This window comes from Aulostomus chinensis, chromosome 13 (assembly GCF_037954235.1).
Source record: "Aulostomus chinensis isolate RoL2024-O1b breed Wild chromosome 13, RoL_Achi_v1.0, whole genome shotgun sequence".
NCBI lineage: Eukaryota > Metazoa > Chordata > Actinopteri > Syngnathiformes > Aulostomidae > Aulostomus > Aulostomus chinensis.
Genome location: NC_141332.1, coordinates 7,174,955 through 7,196,304, shown reverse-complemented (window position 1 = coordinate 7,196,304; position 21,350 = coordinate 7,174,955). Strand labels below are relative to the sequence as shown.

General features: G+C 48.2%; 1 protein-coding gene across 3 annotated transcripts in view; it reads left to right on the top strand.

The window, feature by feature from the left end:
* The first annotated feature begins 1,449 nt into the window (after positions 1–1,449).
* nrg2b (neuregulin 2b) overlaps positions 1,450–21,350 on the top strand; it is an 80,827-nt gene continuing 60,926 nt past the window's right edge. For all 3 annotated transcript variants that reach the window (XM_086222909.1, XM_086222907.1, XM_086222908.1), the window contains exons 1-2: positions 1,450–1,605; positions 1,744–2,465. In XM_086222909.1, the coding sequence (XP_086079035.1) occupies positions 2,018–2,465 (448 nt within the window). In that variant the 5' untranslated portion in view covers positions 1,450–1,605; positions 1,744–2,017. The remainder of the gene's footprint in view (positions 1,606–1,743; positions 2,466–21,350) is intronic.

Below are 21,350 nucleotides of genomic sequence, written 5' to 3'. Positions count from 1 at the left end.
GATCTTTCTGTGTAGAGTCTCCATGTTCTCCCTGTTCCTGTGTGGGTTCTCTCTGGTACTCCAGCTTCCTCCCACAGTCCAAAGACATCAAGAGGGGACGAGGCTGATTGATACTCTAAATTGACCGTAGGTGTGACTGTGAGTGTGAATGGTTGTTCGTCTCTGTGTGTTGGCCCTGTGATGGACTGGTGACCTGTCCAGGGTGAACCCTGCCTCACGTCCATAGACGCTGGGATAGGCTCCACCGCCCCCCCCCCTCCCGCGACCCTTACGAGAAAGGAATAAGCGGAAGACGATGATGGATGGATGGATGGATGGAAAAAGCAGTCATCCTAATAATAATTAAGTCTTGAGAAATAATTATACTAGAAAAAGTTTGATAAAATACAAATGTATGTTCATACACTGAATTTTATATTCAGTATTCAATTTTAATATCCTTAAAAAAGCGGACTCTCCCAAAAACAAGTTAGTTTGACCAGCATCACTCGTCAAGCACCTGCCGTTGCCATGACGACGCATTGTAACGATGGAGATGTGGCTAAAGCGCAGCAGCAATGCGGCTGAAAATACAGAGAAACACGTGAAAAAGAAGGTGAAAACAGAGCTGACGAAGAAGTAGGCACCCAAGGCACTGTGTTTTTTTTTTGCGGGGAGCAGTTAGCCAAGGCTAGCAAATCATTGCTATTAGTTGTTTAACTTTAACAAATCAGACACTGATGGCACAGCACTAGACCTCTATATTTTCTACCAAAAATGTTTTGCGCGTGTCAGGGGGCAGTTGACTAAAAAATATTTTAAAAGGGGTTCATCACTGACAAAGTTTGAAAACCACTGCTCGAGATGACATCACAAATGCTCCCTGGCCACGAGGAAGGGCGTGCGGCGCTCCTTCTTCCTCTGTTCCTCTGTAAGTGACGGGGGACGGAACCCTCTGTTTGATTGGCGGTTGCTTCTGTTGTTGCTGCTGTTTTCTGTTGTTGTAGTTGTGTGTGTTTGTGTGTGTGTTGGGGGGGGGGGGGGCTCCCGCATATCTTCCACGTGCTCCTGCATGGCCCCTGATCTCTGCCGGCGGCTGCGGGAGGAGGAGCAGCGTCTCCCGCTGCGCGATCGCAGCTCCGCTTCAGCTGGAGGTTCAGGGAGGTTTGCAGCGTTCGTCACCGCAACAACTATCCGCAGTGCGTGCGTGCGTGCGTGTGTGTCTATTAGACGCCTGTCGCCCACTTGAAGCTCCCGCACCGGCTGCGTGCGTGATTCTTCCCCGTAGCTTGAGCGCAGCTGAGCGGATGGTCTGGTGGCGGCTGGCCAGTGAGGGGACCGGCTGCCGGGTTGTCAGGGTGCTTGCGCAGGAAGCGGCGAGCCAGTGACCGGGCAGGTGATGGTTGCTCACGTAAGCCGCTCGCGTTTGCTGAGGGGCGCGGGGGGCGCGGGCGGGGGTGCGCGCTACAGTTGCACCGCCTCACCGGATAACAGCCGCTGCCGTCTCCTCCTTCTCTCTGTCCCCGGCTGAGTTCTGTCTTTTCCAGCCGGCCCCGGATTCGCAGGAGAGGGATTTCTGCGGTACCGGCGGAGCGAGGAGGCGACCTCTTCCCCGTGATTTCCCCGGTACGCGCGAACCGCCGCTTTATTTCTCCCAGAGAGGCAATGCGCCCACCCATGCGATGCTAGCCTATTAGCAGGAGAGGGGGGGGTGAGTCCTGGATTCAAGAGAAGCTAATTTACGAGTCTTGTTTTGCCTTTCAGGAAGAGGGGAGCGGAGGGGGAGGGAGGCTGCTGAAGGAGAATGCAGCAATCACATTTCTAAGCATGCAGAAGCGGATCGTTTCCGGTTCCTAGGCTGGTGTGTCCCCCCCGTCCGAGGCAGCAGCAGCCGGATGGCAGCAGCGGACACAGATGGCATGGACACTAACACAAGCTCTGCCGCTCTGCCCTGCCTGCTCCGCCGGAGCCCGTTCGCCGTCTCTCTCCTCCAGCTCGCTCCGCCGCCCAGCACTGCAGCACAGCACCGGCTGACGGCATGAGGCTCGATCCGGTGCATTTCTCCATGCTGGTCATCGGGGTCTCCTTCGCCTGCTACGCCCCGAGCCTCAACTCCCTCCAGGACCAGGCGTACCGATCAGCCGTGGTCATCGAGGGCGAGGTGCGCTCCTCCCCGGAGAACGGCTCCTCCCGGGAGAACGGTTCCTCCCGGGAGAACGCCCCCCCCCGGGAGCCCTACAGCGTGAATGTCAGAGTGCTGGACGTGTGGCCCGTCAACAGCGGCGGCCTCGAGAGGGAGCAGCTCGTGACCGTGGGGGACTTCGGCTCCGAGGCCCCGTGCACCACGGTGGAGAAGGACCACCGATACATCTTTTTCATGGACCCCACCGCTGAGCCCCTGGTGTTCAAGGCCTCCTTCGCCCCCGTGGACGCCAGCGAGCCGGAGCTGAAGAAGGACGTGGAGCGGGTGTTGTGCGAGGACTGCGGTAAGTCGGAGGCTTCTCCCCCCACACCGCCACACACTTGCCGCGCCGAGGCCACGGAGCTGCCGCGGTGATGTAAGGAGACGGCCAGCGCTCTCAGCCTGCGCGTGCACGTGTGGAGCCTATACAGCGTGTCCGTGTGCATACGCATGCGCGCGGTGGTGCCGATTGACACTTCAATCCTCCATAACCCGGTCACCCATAATCAAATGAGAAGCATGGCAGGGAGTGTGTGTGTGTGTGTGTGTGGGGGGGGGGGTAGTTTCACTGCAGGTTTCTGATTAGCAGAGATCTGCATCATTGTTGCTGAAAGAAGCCTGTGTGTGTGTGTGTGTGTGTGTGTGTGTGTGTGTGTGTGTGTGTTTGTGTGTGTGTGTGTTTGTTATTTCTGTGTGTGCTACACACTTGAGTATGCATGTATGTTACTTGCGTATGCGTGTTACTACGGTGTGCGTGTGTTACTTGTGTGTGTGTGTGTATTACTCGTGTGAGCGTGTTCATTGTGTGTTACGTTTGTGTATGTGCATGTGTGTTACTTGCCTGTGTTATATTTGTGTATGTGTGTTACTTTGTGCGTGTGTGTTACTTGTTTGTATTCGTGTTACTTGTGTGTGTATTATTTGTGTATGCGTGTTACTTGTGTATTCATGTGTGTTACTTGTGTGTCTGTGTACTAATTGTGTGTGGATGTGTGTGTTTTACTTTTGTGTGTATGTGTTTGTGTATGTGTGTCTTTTACATTTGTATGTTTGTTGTGTTTGCATGTGTGTGTTCTGTTTGTGTATGTGTGTGTGTGTTACTTGTGTGTAAATGTGTGTGACTTGTATTTGTGTGTTACATGTTCGTGTGTTATTTTTGTGTGTATGTGTGCATTACTCGTGCGTGTGAGACTGGCGAGTGTGTGTGAGACTGTGGCGAGTGTGTGTGTGACTGTGGTGTGTGTGTGTGTGTGTGACTGTGGTGTGTGTGTGTGCGTGAGACTGGTGAGTGTGTGTGAGACTGTGGCGAGTGTGTGTGTGTGACTGTGGTGTGTGTGTGACTGTGGCATGTGTGTGTGTGAGACTGGTGTGTGTGTGTGACTGTGGTGTGTGTGTGTGTGACTGTGGTGTGTGTGTGTGTGACTGTGGTGTGTGTGTGTGTGACTGTGGCATGTGTGTGTGTGACTGTGGCATGTGTGTGTGTGAGACTGGTGTGTGTGTGTGTGTGTGAGACAGGGGCGTGTGTGTGTTTGTGTGTGAGACTGGGGCGTGTGTGTGTGTGTGTGTGTGTGAGACGGGCGTGTGTGTGTGTGTGTGTGTGACTGTGGTGTGTGTGTGTGTGTGAGACTGGCATGTGTGTGTGTGTGTGTGTGTGTGTGTGACTGTGGTGTGTGTGTGTGTGTGAGACTGGCATGTGTGTGTGTGTGTGTGTGTGAGACTGGGGCATGTGTGTGTATGACTGTGGTGTTTGTGTGTGTGTGTGTGACTGTGGCGTGTGTCTGTGAGACTGTGGTGTGTGTGTGAGTGTGTGTGTGAATGTGTGACTGTGGTGTGTGTGTGTGTGGGACTGTGTGTGACTGTGTGTGTGAGACTGTGTGTTTGAGACTGTTTGTGACTGTGAGACTGTTTGTTTGAGACTGTGTGACTGTGTGAGACTGTTTGTGTTTGAGACTGTGTGTGACTGTGTGTGAGACTGTTTGTGTGTGTGACTGTGGTGTGAGTGTGTGTGTGACTGTGGTGTGTGTGTGTGAATGTGTGACTGTGGTGTGTGTGGGACTGTGTGGGACTGTGTGTGAGACTGTGTGTTTGAGACTGTTTGTGACTGTGTGAGACTGTTTGAGACTGTGTGACTGTGTGAGACTGTTTGTGTTTGAGACTGTGTGACTATGTGTGAGACTGTTTGTGTGTGTGACTGTGTGTGAGACCGTGTGTGACTGTGTGTGAGACTGTTTGTGTGTGAGACTGTGTGTGTGACTGTGACTGGTGTGTGTGTGTGAATGGGTGACTGTGTGTGTGAGACTGTTTGTGTGACTGTGTGTGTGACTATGTGTGTGTTACTGTGTGTGTGACTGTGTGTGTGTGTGAGACTGTGTGTGTGAGACTGTTTGTGTGACTGTGTGTGTGTGAGACTGTGTGTGACTGTGTGTGTGCGTGACTGTTTGTGTGTGTGTGAGACTGTTTGTGTGACTGTGTGTGTGTGAGACTGTGTGTGTGACTGTGTGTGTGTGTGACTGTGTGTGTGTGTGTGTGTGTGTGTGACTGTGTGTGTGTGTGTGTGTGTGTGTGTGTGTGTGTGTGTGTGTGTGACTGTGCTCCCACGATGGATGTCTGAAATTGAGGTGTTGTTCCTGAAATATGGACCCTCCTCCACTCCTGTACCACTTCCTGGTTTTCACTGCAGAAATGAGCCTGATTGGATACCCAGAGTGTGGCTGTTAGAACCCAAGCCAGAGGGGCAACATCTCAGAACCGCCCATCAAGAGGTTCCGTGATTCTCTGTCTGAACACCAGGATGGAACCATTGGTTCAGGGAATCAGATTTGTGGGCGTTGTTTGTCTGGGAAACCCACCTGTGGCCGTACCTTTTAAAGGGTGTTTTAATGCGAGGTTCCTGTGCTGAGGCTAAGTGGGAGGAGCCAGCACAGAACAAACCAGGAAGCACCACTTAACAACCTTCTGGGCTTCTTCATCTTCGTAGTGGCGGTGAGGATAAAGATAATAAAACAATCACTTGGGCAGATCAGCTTCATTCCCGTGGTCACAGGTCAGCAGGGTCAAGATCTCCTTGTCTCAACCAAGGGATCACGCAGCCGCAGTGCCGTCGGCGTGATGTTCTGTTTTCACCTCTGTGGCTGCTAACATGCTCAAGTCCTTTATTTATGACAGTGCTGTTGTAATCAGACTTCCATCTGGAGCGCGCACACACACACACACACTTGCAGGGGCGAACACGAGCTCCAAAGTTTGAGGTGACACTTTCGATGGCAACCCTCTGAGCATTGTAACATGGTCGCCACCAGTGTTTTCTCAGGCTTTATCATTTCCATCTGGTAGAGCTGAAGCAGGACTGCAGCTCCCAGAATTTGCCACACGGGAGCTGTGTTAATATGTATGTGCTCCGTCTCTCCCGTTCAACACCAGTGTCGTTTAAAAAACAAAACCCCCAGGCTTCTGTGGAGTATCAGGCCAGCGACAGGCACGCATCCATGTTCTAGGTCCTAATCACATCCCAGGGAGTCTTAACTCGCATCCTGTGTCTGGGTCTGCCGCGTCTCTCTCTGGTTGGAGTGACGCTATCGTCGTTGGGCTCATGCAGCCATGTCACGGAGAACAAGACGAGTGTGTCAGCAGACACCCATCCTGGGTTTAACCAATCCAGACTTGTGCTTTAACCTAGTCAGCCAATCACAAGCAATCATGTTGAAACGCCCACTTTGTTCCACACTCGGTGGTTTTTGTCAATCGTGTGAGACTGTAGTTGTTCCTTTGGCTTCAAACGCTGGAATCTTTTTATTTTATGTCATAAAATGATCCAGATGAAAGAGATGAGCAGACATCTTTATAATCAGATGAATGTTGTGACAAAGTGGAGTTGGTAACTCAGTGAACTGAGATTCATTTATCGTAGTACAGCGGAATGTTGATCCGTAGCCACCATCTTAGGTGCACCTTTGTTGTGAAAGTCCACCATTTCTGCCATCAGTTTTCTTGTTGTTTAAACAAATGGTTTTTAATTTTGTTTTGTGTTTATTATTTCATTGCCATATTTTCAGAGTTCAGAAATAAATGCTGAAACCAAATTTTTCTTATTGTGACTTAGCGCTGTAAAAGTAACTGCGTCAGTGGAGAGTGACAGGTATTGTGTCGCCGTTCCAAGAATTAAGGTAACATCTTAGCATGGTGAAACTTGCTATTTGCCCCTTACTAGACATGGAGCATGTTAGAGTGTGGACACATGAATGAGGATCACAATGTGTGAAATTCTGAGGGGTGAGTCGTCTCAGGCTGGTCCTGGAGGGAGTCCTCAGCCGTGAAGTGTCTGTGTTTTGGACCCGTGGATCTGTGACTTCTGTGTCTTGGACCCGTGGATCTGTGACTTCTGTGTCCTGGGCCCGTGGATCTGTGACTTCTGTGTCTTGGACCCGCACCGACGCGAATCCCCTCCTGCGGGCTGCTAACGAGACCAAGCAGCAACCCCAGGAAAACTCTACATGTCCATTTCCAGACTCAGGTGCATTGTCCATCATGAGCCACGCCTGGGCTCAATAATACTCACAAACAATTAGAGCAAGTTCGTCTGGATGTGTCACCTGGTTCGGCTCATTCCTGACATGTTCTACACGTGTTCTACACGTGTTCTAGGCATGTTCTGGTAATTTGTTTGGTTTTAGTTTGAACTCATTCACTGTACCAGACAAAAACGCTCCCAGTTTGTGTTCCATGTCCGTGTGTTTGTGTCGGTTGGTGTGATGTGGAAGTTTTATCCCTCTGCCGGAGCACATGGTCCAACACGGCTCCTGGTCCCAGCGCACCAGGAAGGTTATGTGTTCTGCTACACATGATGGGGTTTTGCTCCTTCTCTTCATTTGGCTTAAACATGGACTGTTTTTATGAACATGCATGCTTCACAAAAAAGTACATACCTGTTTGATCCCTCTCCTACAATGTATTCTAGCCGTGTCGCGGCATATCGGCACACTCCGACAATACGAGCGTAGTTTATCTGCTCCAAACACTCGATAGACACACCTCATTCTTTTTCTTTTGTGATGCAAATTTTCAAAAGACCCAGTTCACATCGAGACAGAACCAGGCCAATGGCGGAACAGTTCCTCGTTCTCCTCAAACCTATCAGCCAGCAACAGTGTTTCTTACCACTCAGACAAGTTTTGTAGGACGTGAGAGATCCAGATCTCATCCTGAGATCTTTGTTCTCCCTCTGAGTTCGACAGGTTGGTCACTTATCAAATGTACAAACGGACAAACGTATCCAAGCTGTGAGGAACAATTATCAGCTGCCGCCTCCTCCATGTGCTATTAACAGCACTCATCTTTTGTCACCAGATCATGATTTAAATGCTAAGCTAATGTCTGTTTCAGACATCTGATTATTGATTCAAGCTTTTTTTCTGACTTTCTGCCAATGGATGTTGACATTTACAGCAAGCCTCCTCGCAATGAGAGGAATTATGAGAGTGTAAATCTTTTTTTGCACTTTAAAAGCAAGTAGAGCCAACGTCCGGAACCAGAGCCAGTGTTGATTAAGTGGTGAGTGAGGCTGGGCTGTCTTTCACTGTTTATGCTAATGAGCTTGTCATAGCTACACAAGGTCTCCCCTTTTTGTCACTTGCCGATCAGCAGAAGGAGGCTTCTGGGATACAGGGCTTGAGTAGATGTCCTGACCCAATGAGAGTGCATGCACGCCCACAAGCTCAGCACTGCTATGCCTCTGATTTACCCACTGGGAATAATGGCGTGCTCATGCTCCCTTCTACAGAACCTCGCCAGTCTTCCATCCCAGGCAGTCGAGAAGGTAATGTAGGTCTCCTCTGATCTTGCTGTTGGCACGCCGTCTGAGATACATTGACAGTTTCTTCCTAAAATATCTTTATCTGATGCCCAAACACTCCGTCACTGATTCTTTATCTTGTGCTGCATAACTCATGCCTCAAGCCCCCCATTCTGTCTCCCTCCTCCAGCTGTAGCTGCAGTATGTGGCTGGGCTAATGTCTGCCCTCCTGTCAGTCAGCTACTCTGACATCGAGACATCTTTATTTGGACATTATGAATAAAGGCCAGCTGGTTTATTGCTCCCAGACTCTTCTGATGTTGGCCTGAAACCCCCCTGCCTGCTGACCAGTTCCATCCCAGTGTGATCCTGCGTTGATGTGATTGGGGTCCAGAGTCTGTAGCCCATTCCACATAATCATCTCAGTGAACCCAAAACTTGAGCTTTTCATCAGTAAATGTCAAATACAGTATTCATTAGCGGTAAAGTGCATAACGATGTCGTCATTGAAGCCAGCGAGGCTTTGAAGCCTCTGCTACAAACACTTCAGCTGTGAGTGTAACCCGGCACTGCTACGCGACGTGTTTCACTGTCGCAATTTGATGTGATTAGTACGATAACATCTGGAGGGTTGATGGTTGAAGTATTCGTATCTCCACTTTGGAGGGGACAGAGGGCTAAGTGGAGGTAGCCATCCCAGCAATGGCCACCCCTAGAATGTTGGATGAATTCTTTTGAGCATCATGCAACATCTGTGTTTGACCGGTGGAATCTGATCACTTTGCTCTGAGAACATATGGTAAGTCTATAAAAGCCATATGTTTAAAGTATCTATCCACATCCAAGTTAGCAGATGGCTAATTGGAGGTAGCCTTGTGCCAAAGGCGCCACATACACAAACTCCATCCAGAGTGAAAGTGAGATTTATCTGGTCATAATGAGCTTCATGAGCCTTGTGAGAACACATTTTGTCAAACGATTGAGTGTGAGACACAAAGAAGTTCCCACCACGTCCACTACAGTGGATTCAGGGAGGAGGAGGTGTGCACAGAAGTGTCCGTGCACGGTTGTTTGTGCCTCACATGGACGCATCAGGGTTGTTAGCGCATCAGTGCCGCTGGATGCAATGTCACAAACTGTAAAACAATCCCTGCTTTGATCCTGTGGCCTTGAGTTCATTTTTCAGCTCCTTAATCTTATTTGTTTAATATTGTAAAATCTGAGGGGGGTCCTTGATTAGTTATTGATCCATATTTATAAGCAGAGAGCGAACCTGAAGTCGCCACTTGGGCCAGATTGGGCACACGTGCCATTTTGCAGGGGACGTGCTGTCCAGTCAGCACCACTGGCTGATGTAAACACCAATCAGTATCCGTCACACGTCTCTCCAGTGCTCTCTGAACCGGACACAAGTACAGGTTCATCTTCCACAAACTTCTCAAAGCTGAAAACAGGGACAGCGGTAGATCTTGATGATACACTGTATACAGCACGTGTGTGTGTGTATCAGGAGTTTACTGTTGCCACACAGTGGAATTATGGGTAAGCGTGCATGCACCCTCAGCTTGAAAGGCTTTTTGCCTTGATTCACATCAGTCACATGCACCCTAGTCAGGAAGGTTGCACAGCTGGCCACGCCCTTGACCAGCGTCATGCATGTTGTGTTCACACTGTCTGAGGCTTGGCAGCGCCAATATTGGGATTCTTTAGTCAAGAGAGTTTTAAGGTGGTGTAGAGACAGAAGACTGTGGATCTAGGAAGATTCACTGGTGTGTGTGTGTGTGTGTGTGTGTGTGTGTGTGTGTGTGTGTGTGTGTGTGTGTGTGAGAGAGAGAGAGAGTTCTCTTGTCTGTCTCTTCCTTTCTTCCTCTTTGTTTCATTATCTGGATCTATTTCAGACACCATCTCTGCGTGTCTCTCTCCCTCTGTCTCTCACATTGTCCTTGTCTCAACTGAGCATTATACCTCTACACACACACACACACACACACACTGATCCATGCCAGTTAGCTGTTGCTGCTGCTGTGCTGTAGATGCCCTCGTGCTGTCATTAGCAGGGAGATCTGGGCCTGGTATGAATTATGCACACTGAATAACAGAAGGCTGAAGATTTCTCCCTTCTGCTGTGCGTGTGTGTGTGTGTGTGTGTGTGTGTGTGTGTGAGAGAGAGAGAGAGAGAGAGAGAGAGAGAGAGAGAGAGAGAAAGGAGAGTGAAAAACATAGAGAGAGAGACACTACATTGTTGCTCACTCATGTTCCACTGACATTATTCTGATCAACCCTACAGTGAGCACACTTGTCTCTGGCTCAGTTCACTCATGACTGCCTGACTCTATCTCTACATGTCCTTGGGAGTGAAGCGTGTGTGTGTGTGTGTGTTTTGTGTCCTAGCCTGTGAATAATGTATGAGCACTCATCTTTTCCAGCAGGCAGCTTTAGTAGAAAACTCTGACACATGCTTCTTGAAGGGACGATCCTCACACCGCATGGCTTGGTTTGTGAATGAGTGAGGTCTTGGTGTCAGGCACTCATGGACACACATGCAGCTTTCAGCACTCCCCCCCACCCTCAGGTGCCTGGGGCTGCGCACACCCTCCTGTTACATCAACAGGTTGGGTTAGGCACTGCTCTCATTTTGTGGAGCTGACATGTGCCAGTTGGCATTCCTGCTAAATGGCCGCGCCACTCCTCTGGGATGCACTCCTCTGGGATGCACTCCTCTCCAATCAGGGGCTGTGTGATACTTGTGAAGTGACACTCTCAGCTCTCTCCCAGGGTTACACCTGAGACCTGCTGACCAGGTGACATCTCAGCAGGGCCCCAGGACTCCTGAGTGCACCCATAGGGTCAATGACACGCTGCTCATAAATCAATGACCCAAGAGATGGGCACATGATCTAGGACCCAATGTCTAACTTTATTTGAAAAGTATATACTAAGAAGGCCGGCCCGGTGGAGCAGTGGTCCTCCCTGTGGCCCCCCAGCAAGAAGGTTGTGGGTGGAGCCCCGGCTGCAGCACGGGGTCTTTCTGGGTGAGTCTCCATGTTCTCCCTGTTCCTGCTGGGTTCTCTCTGGTACTCCAGCTTCCTCCACAGTCCAAAGACATCAAGAGGGACCAGGTTAATCCAGACTCTAAATTGACTGTAGGCGTGGCTGGGAGAGCCAATGGTTGTCTGTCTCTATGTGTTGGCCCTGCCATGGACTGGTGACCTGTCCAGGGGGAAGGCTGCTGGGATAGGCTCCACCCCCACGACCCTCAACAGGAGAAGAAAATGTGTGTGTGTGTGTGTGTGTGTGTGTGTGTGTGTGTGTGTGTGTGTGTGTGTGTGTGTGTGTGTGTTGGGGGAATGGTACTTAGGGGTTCATGTTCTTCACTTTACAATGTGGGTCTCAAAGGGCGTTGAAATACACAGTTTTCAATCTCATATGTGGGGGCATTTTTGTTCCTCCTGTCGAGAAATGAGAGAGGAGTAAAGGTGACGGACGAGTAAACCTACGTGCAGACACTGTCAGATGAAGGTGACGCGTCAGGGAATGCGACTAATACGGCAGCAGAAGTGGCAAATCATCCCCTTGAAAAGATTCACCAAGACGTGAGGATCAAAATCCAGGCAGCCAAAAGAGGATAAAGGCAGCGTTTAGCGTTCAGCCTTCCTTGGCTGCCACGGTGCCAGAGTTTATCAGATCTCAGCTGTACAGGTAAATATCCAGCCAAAGACTTGTAGCCCTGGTCAGTGGTGGACAAGGAGGCTGAGAGGGTCTGTGGACACACAAGTGCCAAAGTACCAAATGTGGGCGCCGGCACCAGGATTCCAGTGACAACGACGGTTCATCTTTTTTAAACCCAAGCGTCATTGTTCAAGTCTGGTCCATCTTGCCTTCATGGCAGAGCATTGTGATTTTATAGTACGCACATGGGTGAGGGGGGCCAGGGGAGGTGAGGGAGGACAGCCGGATGGACGGAAACAGGAAGGAAGATAGAGGTGGTGGAACGGGGGATGAATGGAAGACGGATAAGAAGGAGGATGACATGACGACCAGGAAGCCAAGAGGAGAAGAAAGGAGGGCTACTCAGGACGAGTTTGTCGTCATCGTTCTATTTATCATCAATCTATCGATCGATCGATCTGCACATCCATCGATACATACTTCTGTCCTCCATCTATCTATATATCCTCCATCCATCCATCCATCCATCCACCTATCAATCCACCCTTCCATCCATCTCTCATCTATCGATCCATCCAATCATCTATCATTTTCATCCATCCATCTGCTGAGAGACAAGGATTTATTGTCTTGGAATGACACAGACTCACACATACACACACATACACACACACATACACACGTACACACAGACACACGTACCAACACATACACACGTACACACACACATACACACATACAGAAGCACACACACAGACACACATACACACACAAACACACACATACACACAGAGACACACAAACACACACAGAAACACACACACACATACACACACAGAAACACACACAGATACACATTGACACACAGACACACACACAGAAACACATACACACAGAAACACAGACACACACAGAAACACATATACACACACAGAAACACAGACACACACAGAAACACATATACACACACAGAAACACACAAACACATACATACACACAAACATACACGCATACACACACATACACACAGACACATAAACGCATACACACACAGAAACACATACACACAGAAACACACAAACACATACATACACACAAACATACACGCATACACACACATACACACAGACACATAAACGCATACACACACAGAAACACATACACACAGAAACACACACGCATACACACACAGAAACACACAAACACATACATACACACAAACATACACGCATACACACACATACACATACATACAGACACACACAGACACACACATACAGACACACATAGACTCACACAGACAAACACAGACACACATACACACAGACTCACACAGAGACACATAAACACAGACACACACAGACTCACACAGACACACACATACACACAGACTCACACAGAGACACAGACTCACACAGACACACACAGAGACACACATACACACAGACTCACACACATACACACATAGACACACAGAGACACACACACAGACTCACACATACACAGAGACACACACATACACACACAGACTCACACACATACACACACAGACTCACACAGAGACACTGACACAGAGACACACACACATACACACACAGACTCACACAGAGACACTGACACAGAGACACACACACATACACACACAGACTCACAGACACACACACAGACTCACAGAGACACACAACGACTCACACAGAGACACTGACACATACAGACACACACATACACACAGACTCAGAGACATACACACACAGACGCTGACACATACAGACACACACAGACTCACACATACACACACAGACTCACACAGAGACGCATACACACAGACACACACAGACTCACACATACACACAGACTCACACATACACACACAGACTCACACAGAGACGCATACACACAGACACACACAGACTCACACATACACACACAGACTCAAACAATACACAGAGACACACACATACACACACAGACTCACACAGAGACACTGACACAGAGACACACACACATACACACAGACACACACACAGACTCACAGAGACACACACAACGACTCACACAGAGACACTGACACATACAGACACACACACATACACACACAGACTCAGAGACATACACACACAGACTCACACAGACGCTGACACAGACTCACACATACACACACACAGACTCACATACACACACAGACTCACACAGAGACGCATACACACATACACACACAGACTCACACATACACACACAGACTCACAGAGACGCATACACACAGACTCACACAGAGACACATACACACAGTCACACAGACACACACAGAGACATACACACACAGACTCACACAGACACTGACACATACAGACACACAGACTCACACATACACACACAGACTCACGCATACATACAGACACACACACAGACACACACAGACAGGTTTAGGACTGTCCTAGCTGCTCCCATTCTTTTTCCTCTCACACGTTCTGTCCTAACCCTCCTCAACCCCTCCCCCTTCCCTCTGCCACATCTCTCTCTCTCTCTCTCTGTGCTGCATTCTGGTTTCCATGGTGACAGCTGTGTGGTGCAGAAATCATACTGATCGCAGAATGAGATAGAAGAAGGTTCTCTGTTTAACTCGCTCTCCCTTTCACACACACACACACACACACACACACACGTGCAATGTCACTCTCTTACTCTCTTCTTGGGGGCACATCATTCACATTCATTTTTTAATGTGCATAACCCAAATCCTAGGAACTGAATACCAAATCCCAACCTATTTTTCCATTTTTACCCAAATGCCCCCCCCCCCCCAACAACCACCACCATGTTTGGACCCCCAATACAGTTTCAGGAATGGGGGGGTTGGACCGGACCCATGTGCATACAGGAATGTGGCAGGAGAAATGAAAAATAAACACTAGCAAAACACTAGATAAGCAAAGGGTTGAGTGATGGGAAAGGAGAACAGGGGCGTCCCACAATGACAGGAAGTCAAACACACACGTAAGGGTCAGCTGACCTTGAGAGACGAGTCTTGATGGATGGCTGATGGGAGCACTGGTCACATGTGATTGGCCAGTGGAGCGGGTAAGTCCTCTCCACCCATCACTCAGTGATACAGAACCCCTGGATCAGCATCTCTCTCTCTCACACACACACACACACACAAAATGAAATGCATCTGTGCATCACACGTGAGTGTGTGTGTGTGTGTGTGTGTGTGTGTGTGTGTGTGTGTGTGTGTGTGTGTGTGTGTGTGTGTGCGTGTGTGTGTTCATGCACAGGGAGGCAGGCTTGGTTCTTGCTGCTGTGAGACATCAACCTCACACCTTTTACCAGTGCAGACCAGGGTCGAGAGCAGCTCGGCTGCCCCAAGTGGGGCCACCATGAGCTACAATTTGGCTTTCTACATCCATCCATTTTCCATCCATCCATCCATTATCCATCCATCCATTATCCATCCATCCATTATCCATCCATCCATCCATCCATTATACATCCATCCATTATACATCCATCCATCCATTATCCATCTTTCCATTATACATCCATCCATCCATTATCCATCTTTCCATTATACATCCATCCATCCATTATACATCCATCCATTATCCATCCATCCATTATCCAACCATCCATCCATTATACATCCATCCATTATCCATCCATCCATTATACATCCATCCATTATACATCCATCCATTATCCAACCATCCATCCATTATACATCCATCCACCCATTATCCATCCATCCATTATACATCCAGTATCCATCCATCCATCCATTATACATCCATCCATCCATTATCCATCCATTATCCATCCATCCATCCATTATCCATCCATACATCCATTATCCATCCATCCATCCATTATACATCCATCCATCCATTATCCATCCATCCATCCATTATACATCCATCCATCCATTATCCATCCATTATACAGCCATTATACATCCATCCATTATACATCCATCCATTATACATCCATCCATCCATCCATTATATATCCATCGATCCATTATCCACCCATCCATCCATTATCCAACCATTATCCATCCATCCATTCATCCATTTTCCATCCATTATCCATCCATTATCCATCCATCCATCCATTATCCATCCATTATCCATCCATCATCCATCCATTATCCATCCATCATTTATCCATCCATCCATCCATCATTATATATCCATCCATTATCCATCCATTTTATTATCCAACCATTATCCAACCATCCATCCATCATCCATCCATACATCCATTATCCATCCATCCATCCATCCATTATCCATCCACCCAATCATTATCCATCCATCCATCCACCCATCATCCATCCAGCCACCCATTATACATCCATCCACCCATTATACATCCATCCATCCACCCATTAACCATCCACCCAATCATCCATCCATTATCCATCCATCCGTTCATCCATCTACACCATTATCCAACCATCCATCCACCCATCCATCCATCCATTATCCATCCATCCATCCATTATCCATCCATGCGTCCATCCACCCATCATCCATCCAGCCACCCATTATCCATCCATCCATCCACCCATTATCCATCCATCCATTATCCATCCATCCACACCATTATCCATCCATCCATCCATCCACACATTATACATCCATCCAGCCACCCATCCATCCATCCACCAATTATACATCCATCCAGCCAACCATTATCCATCCATCCATCCACCCACTCATCATCCATCCAGCCACCCATTATCCATCCATCCATCCACCCATCATCCATCCATCCATTATCCATTCATCCGTCCATCCATCCACACCATTATCCATCCAACCATCCACCCATTATCCATCCATCCATCCATCCATCCATCCACCAATTATCCATCCACCCATCCATCCATCCATCCATTATGCATCTGTCCATCCATCCACACCATTATCCATCCATCCATCCACACATTATCCATCCATCCATCCATTATCCATCCATCCGTCCATCCACCTATCATCCATCCAGCCACCCATTATCCATCCATCCATCCATCCATCCACCCATTATACATCCATCCAGCCACCCATTATCCAGCCATCCATCCACCCATCATCCATCCAGCCACCCATTAGCCATCCATCCACCCATTATCCATCCATCCATCCATCCATCCATTATCCATCCATCCATCCACCCATTATCCATCCACCCATCCATCCATCCATCCATTATGCATCTGTCCATCCATCCACACCATTATCCATCCATCCATCCACACATTATCCATCCATCCATCCATTATCCATCCATCCGTCCATCCACCTATCATCCATCCATCCACCCATTATCCATCCATCCATCCACCCATCATCCATCCAGCCACCCATTATCCATCCATCCATCCATCCATCCACCCATTATACATCCATCCAGCCACCCATTATCCAGCCATCCATCCACCCATCATCCATCCAGCCACCCATTAGCCATCCATCCACCCATTATCCATCCATCCATCCATCCATTATCCATCCATCTGTCCACCCATTATCCATCCATCCAGCCACCCATTATCCATCCATCCTGCTACCCATTATCCATCCATTCAACTATCATCCATCCATCCATCCACCCATTATCCATCCATCCACCCATTATACAACCCTCCAGCCACCCATGCATCCATCCAGCCATCCACCCATTATCCATCCATCCATCTATCATCCATCAATCCATCCACCCATTATCCATTCATCCATCATCCATCCACCCATTATCCATCCAGCCACCCATTATCCATCCAGCCACCCATTATCCATCATCCATCAAGCCACCCATTATCCATCCATCCATAAAGCCACCCATTATCCAGCCATCCATCATCCATCCACCCATTATCCATCTGTCCATCCACCCATTCGCCATCTGTCTATCCACCCATTATCCATCCATCCATCCACCCATTATCCATCCATCCATCCATCCATCCATCCACCCATTATCCATCCATCCATCCATCATGCATCCACTCATTATCCATCCATCCATCTGTCTATCCATCCACCCATTATCCATCCATCCATCCATCCATTTTCTACCTCTTATCCTGTTAAGGGTGGTGGGGGGGTGGAGCTTATCCCAGCAGCCTTCAGGTGAGAGGCGGGGTGGCTTGCTGCATGTAAAAATATAATAGTAATGATATTTATGAAGTGCTGAATAATACAAATGATGGTAATCACTGTTAATGTTGAACAAAAGCTCTTTAATATGTCACATCAGAACTAATCAATAACTTTTTCATAATTTGAGGCAACTTTGTGATGCCTTCAGCAGGCAGAAAGAGGGCTTCTTAAACAAAAGCCAGTTAAACAGCACAGTACATGTTTGCTGGTGGCCCCCGACCCTCCGTGAAGTCACAGAGGGATCACAACACAGCACATTCAGCAAAAAACCTTCAGATGCCCCAGTTGTTGCCACGATTGTATCAGCATCCTGACACTGATCTGGAATCAGCTGTGATCTTATTCGATGGTTGAGTGTCAGAGGGTGAACTGAGAGTCTTTGGTCACACACAAACTGACAGACCAGGAGGCGGTAGGGAAGCGTCCACATCCCGCTCACATTCACATCCACGCTCACACTCACACTCGCATTCGCACTCACTTTAAAAACTACAACCATGGTCACAGTTCCTCAGGTGTTTGGGCCCAGCACAAGAACTTCAGTTTATCAGAGTTTAATAAAGGAAATGATGGGTCCTCCATGTTTTCCTGTCCTTCAGACAGGCCTCCAGTTTCGTCAGCTGGTTTGTTCCATGTGGATCATTGATGAGTTCAGCTGTGTGTCGTCTGCATAGCAGTGAACATTACTGGAGTGTTTCCTGATCATGTGACCTAGAGGAAGCAGGGACAGGGTGAAGAGGACTGGTCCATCGACCTGGAAAGGTCACACTCACTCTCACATCGATACACATACTCACATCAAAATCCACACCAACACTCACATCCCCAGTCATACTCACACACCTGTCCAAACCCACATTCACACCCACACCAACACTCACACCCACAGCAACACCAACACTCACATTCACACTAACACTCCGGCTCACGTTCACATTCAGACTCACTTCCAAACCTATGCTCATGTCTACAAGGATGTTCACACCAACATTCACACTCACGTCGACAACCACATTCACAGTCGTTCAAACTCTCATACAAACACACACTTACCCTCACACTCATGTTCACTGTCACACCCACGTCCACAACCATGCCAACACTCATTTCCCAAGTCAAATTCAATTCCACGCTCATGTTCACACTCAAGCTCTCATCTACATCCACACTCACAATCACACTTTAAGTTCACTCTGACTTTCACACACACACACACACACACTCAAACACACGTACACACTAATAGTCATGTCCACACTGTCATGTCAACACTCACACTCATGAACACACTAACTGTAATGTACCCACACACACACACACACACACACACACACACACACACACACACACACACTCAAGTACATACTAACTTTCGGGGGGGGCTGCATTGACCAGTAACTTGGTTGGCCATGTAAATGGTTTAAGGCATTGTTTGTTGCTGGTCACCTGGCACAGGAAAAACTGGGTGTGTCTCAGAGTAAAATAGAAAAAGTTGTATGATCTTCGTGCCGACCGACTTTAATTCAGTCCAGGAGATCAGGTTCTGGCACTTGTGCCAATTACGGGTTCACTGTTTCAGGCGAAGTATACAGGCCCATATACCATTGTGGAAAAAGTCTCTGATCTGAATTATGTTGTAGCAACACCAGGGTCGAAGAAAGATAAACGTCTCTATCATGCTAATCTTCTAAAACCGTATTACAGGCGTGGAGGTGAGACAGACTTGGGGCAGGATGTGTTCACCCTGTACTTACAGTGGCACCTGGGGGTCTGGCCTATGTGATGGATGGGATGCCAGAGCTGGATGAGGGTGTTCCGTGTGGGCGTTTGAAAAACTCAGAGTCGCTTGGTAATTTGGACACACTGCTGGCTCACTTGCCAGAGTCTCAACATGAGGAGTTGTCTGAGTTGGTGCACAAGTATCTTTGCTTGTTTGGTGATGTTCCTTTATAGACCAATTGGATCGAACACGATATTGATGTTGGAGATTCTCAGCCAATTAAGCAGCAATTCTACCGTATACACCTACTGTAGGAGACACAAGCAATTGGATGCTGAGGTTGATTATATGTGCCGCAACAATATTGCTGTTCCCTTGTCATCCAGTGGGGCATCTCCATGTATTCTGGTCACAAAGCAGGACGGGACATCTCAGTTCTGCACTGATATGTGGAAAGTTAATGCGGTGACAAAATCTGGTTTGTTAGCAAATTTGATTTGCTAAAGGGTTATTGACAGGTCCCTTTGTCCAAGCAAGCGCAAGAGATTTCTGCATTCGTCACACCGTCAGGCTTTTACTCGTATAAGGTGAACGCTCCTGTGACTTTCCAGCGTTAATGAATCGCGTTGTGTCGTGTTTACAGGGATGTTCAGTTAACCTGGATGACTCACACCTTCAGCGCATTCCAGCACTTTTTAAATGTTTGGATGAAGCGTGGCTCACTGTAAATCTTGCTAAATCGGTGTTTGCTGAGGCTACAATGACTGGTGGTGGGACAGGGACGCATGGCCCCAGTTCAGGCCAAGATTGAGGCTGTAGCCAATTATCCACGACCCACAATAAAAAAGGAACTGCAAAGGTTTCGGGGTTTGGTGGGGTACAACAGAAGCTTCTGTAAAAACTTCTCAGCTGTTGTTTTTCCTCTCATTGAGCTGCTTAAAGGCAGAGTGAAGTTTGTCTGGTCAACAGAGTGTCAAAGTGCATTTGATAACATCAAGTCTGTCTTGTGCTCCTCTCCTGTTTAAGCCGCTCCTTGTTTTGATTGAGCATTTACAGTCCACGTGGATGCCAGCCAGGTCAGGGTGGGTACTATCTTGCTCCAGGCTGATGACAACAGAGTGGTGAGGCCAGTCAGTTTCTTCTCGAAAAAAATTTAATAACTACCATCACAATTATTCTGTTATTGAGAAGGAGGCTTTGTCACTGGTTTGGGCTCTGCAACACTTCATGGAATATGTAGGAGCAGGAGGTCGTATTTTGGTTGATACCGATCACAACCCTCTGACTTTCTTGCAGTCCATTAGATGTCCGAACCAGAGGCTGATCAGGTGGTCGTTGTTTTCTCCAGGCCTACAACCTGTACAGTAAACATATCAAAGGCACAGATAACATTATGGCAGATGCGTTGTTGACTTTGCTCTCCCTGTCATCTTAAATGTGCTCCTTAGGTACCAGTAGGATGGGTGAGGGCGAGGTTTAGGATGAGTATTCAGAATGGGTGGGCTGGTATTTGGGATTTTGTTTTTTTTTGTGTTTAGTATGGTTGTAGTTTTGCCACAAGATGTTACTGTCAGTCTCCTTTTGATACCAATTTGGGGGGGGGGGGGGTTTGACAGCCCAGCCAATGTACAGCATGTTGTCTGGTGTGGTAAGTCTCTCTGTCCTCCTCTCCTCCCAGATATTTGTCGGTGTGGCCACTGATTGGGAGCACTGGGCCGGTTGCTCCCATCCAGGGGAAAAAGGCCAACTTCCGGCAGTTCTGGTTCTCTCTTCTACATGGTTGCATCTCGGCTGGCAGCTGGGATTTTCGTTTGCCTTCTGTTTGGTTTCACCCACAACCCCCTGCACTTC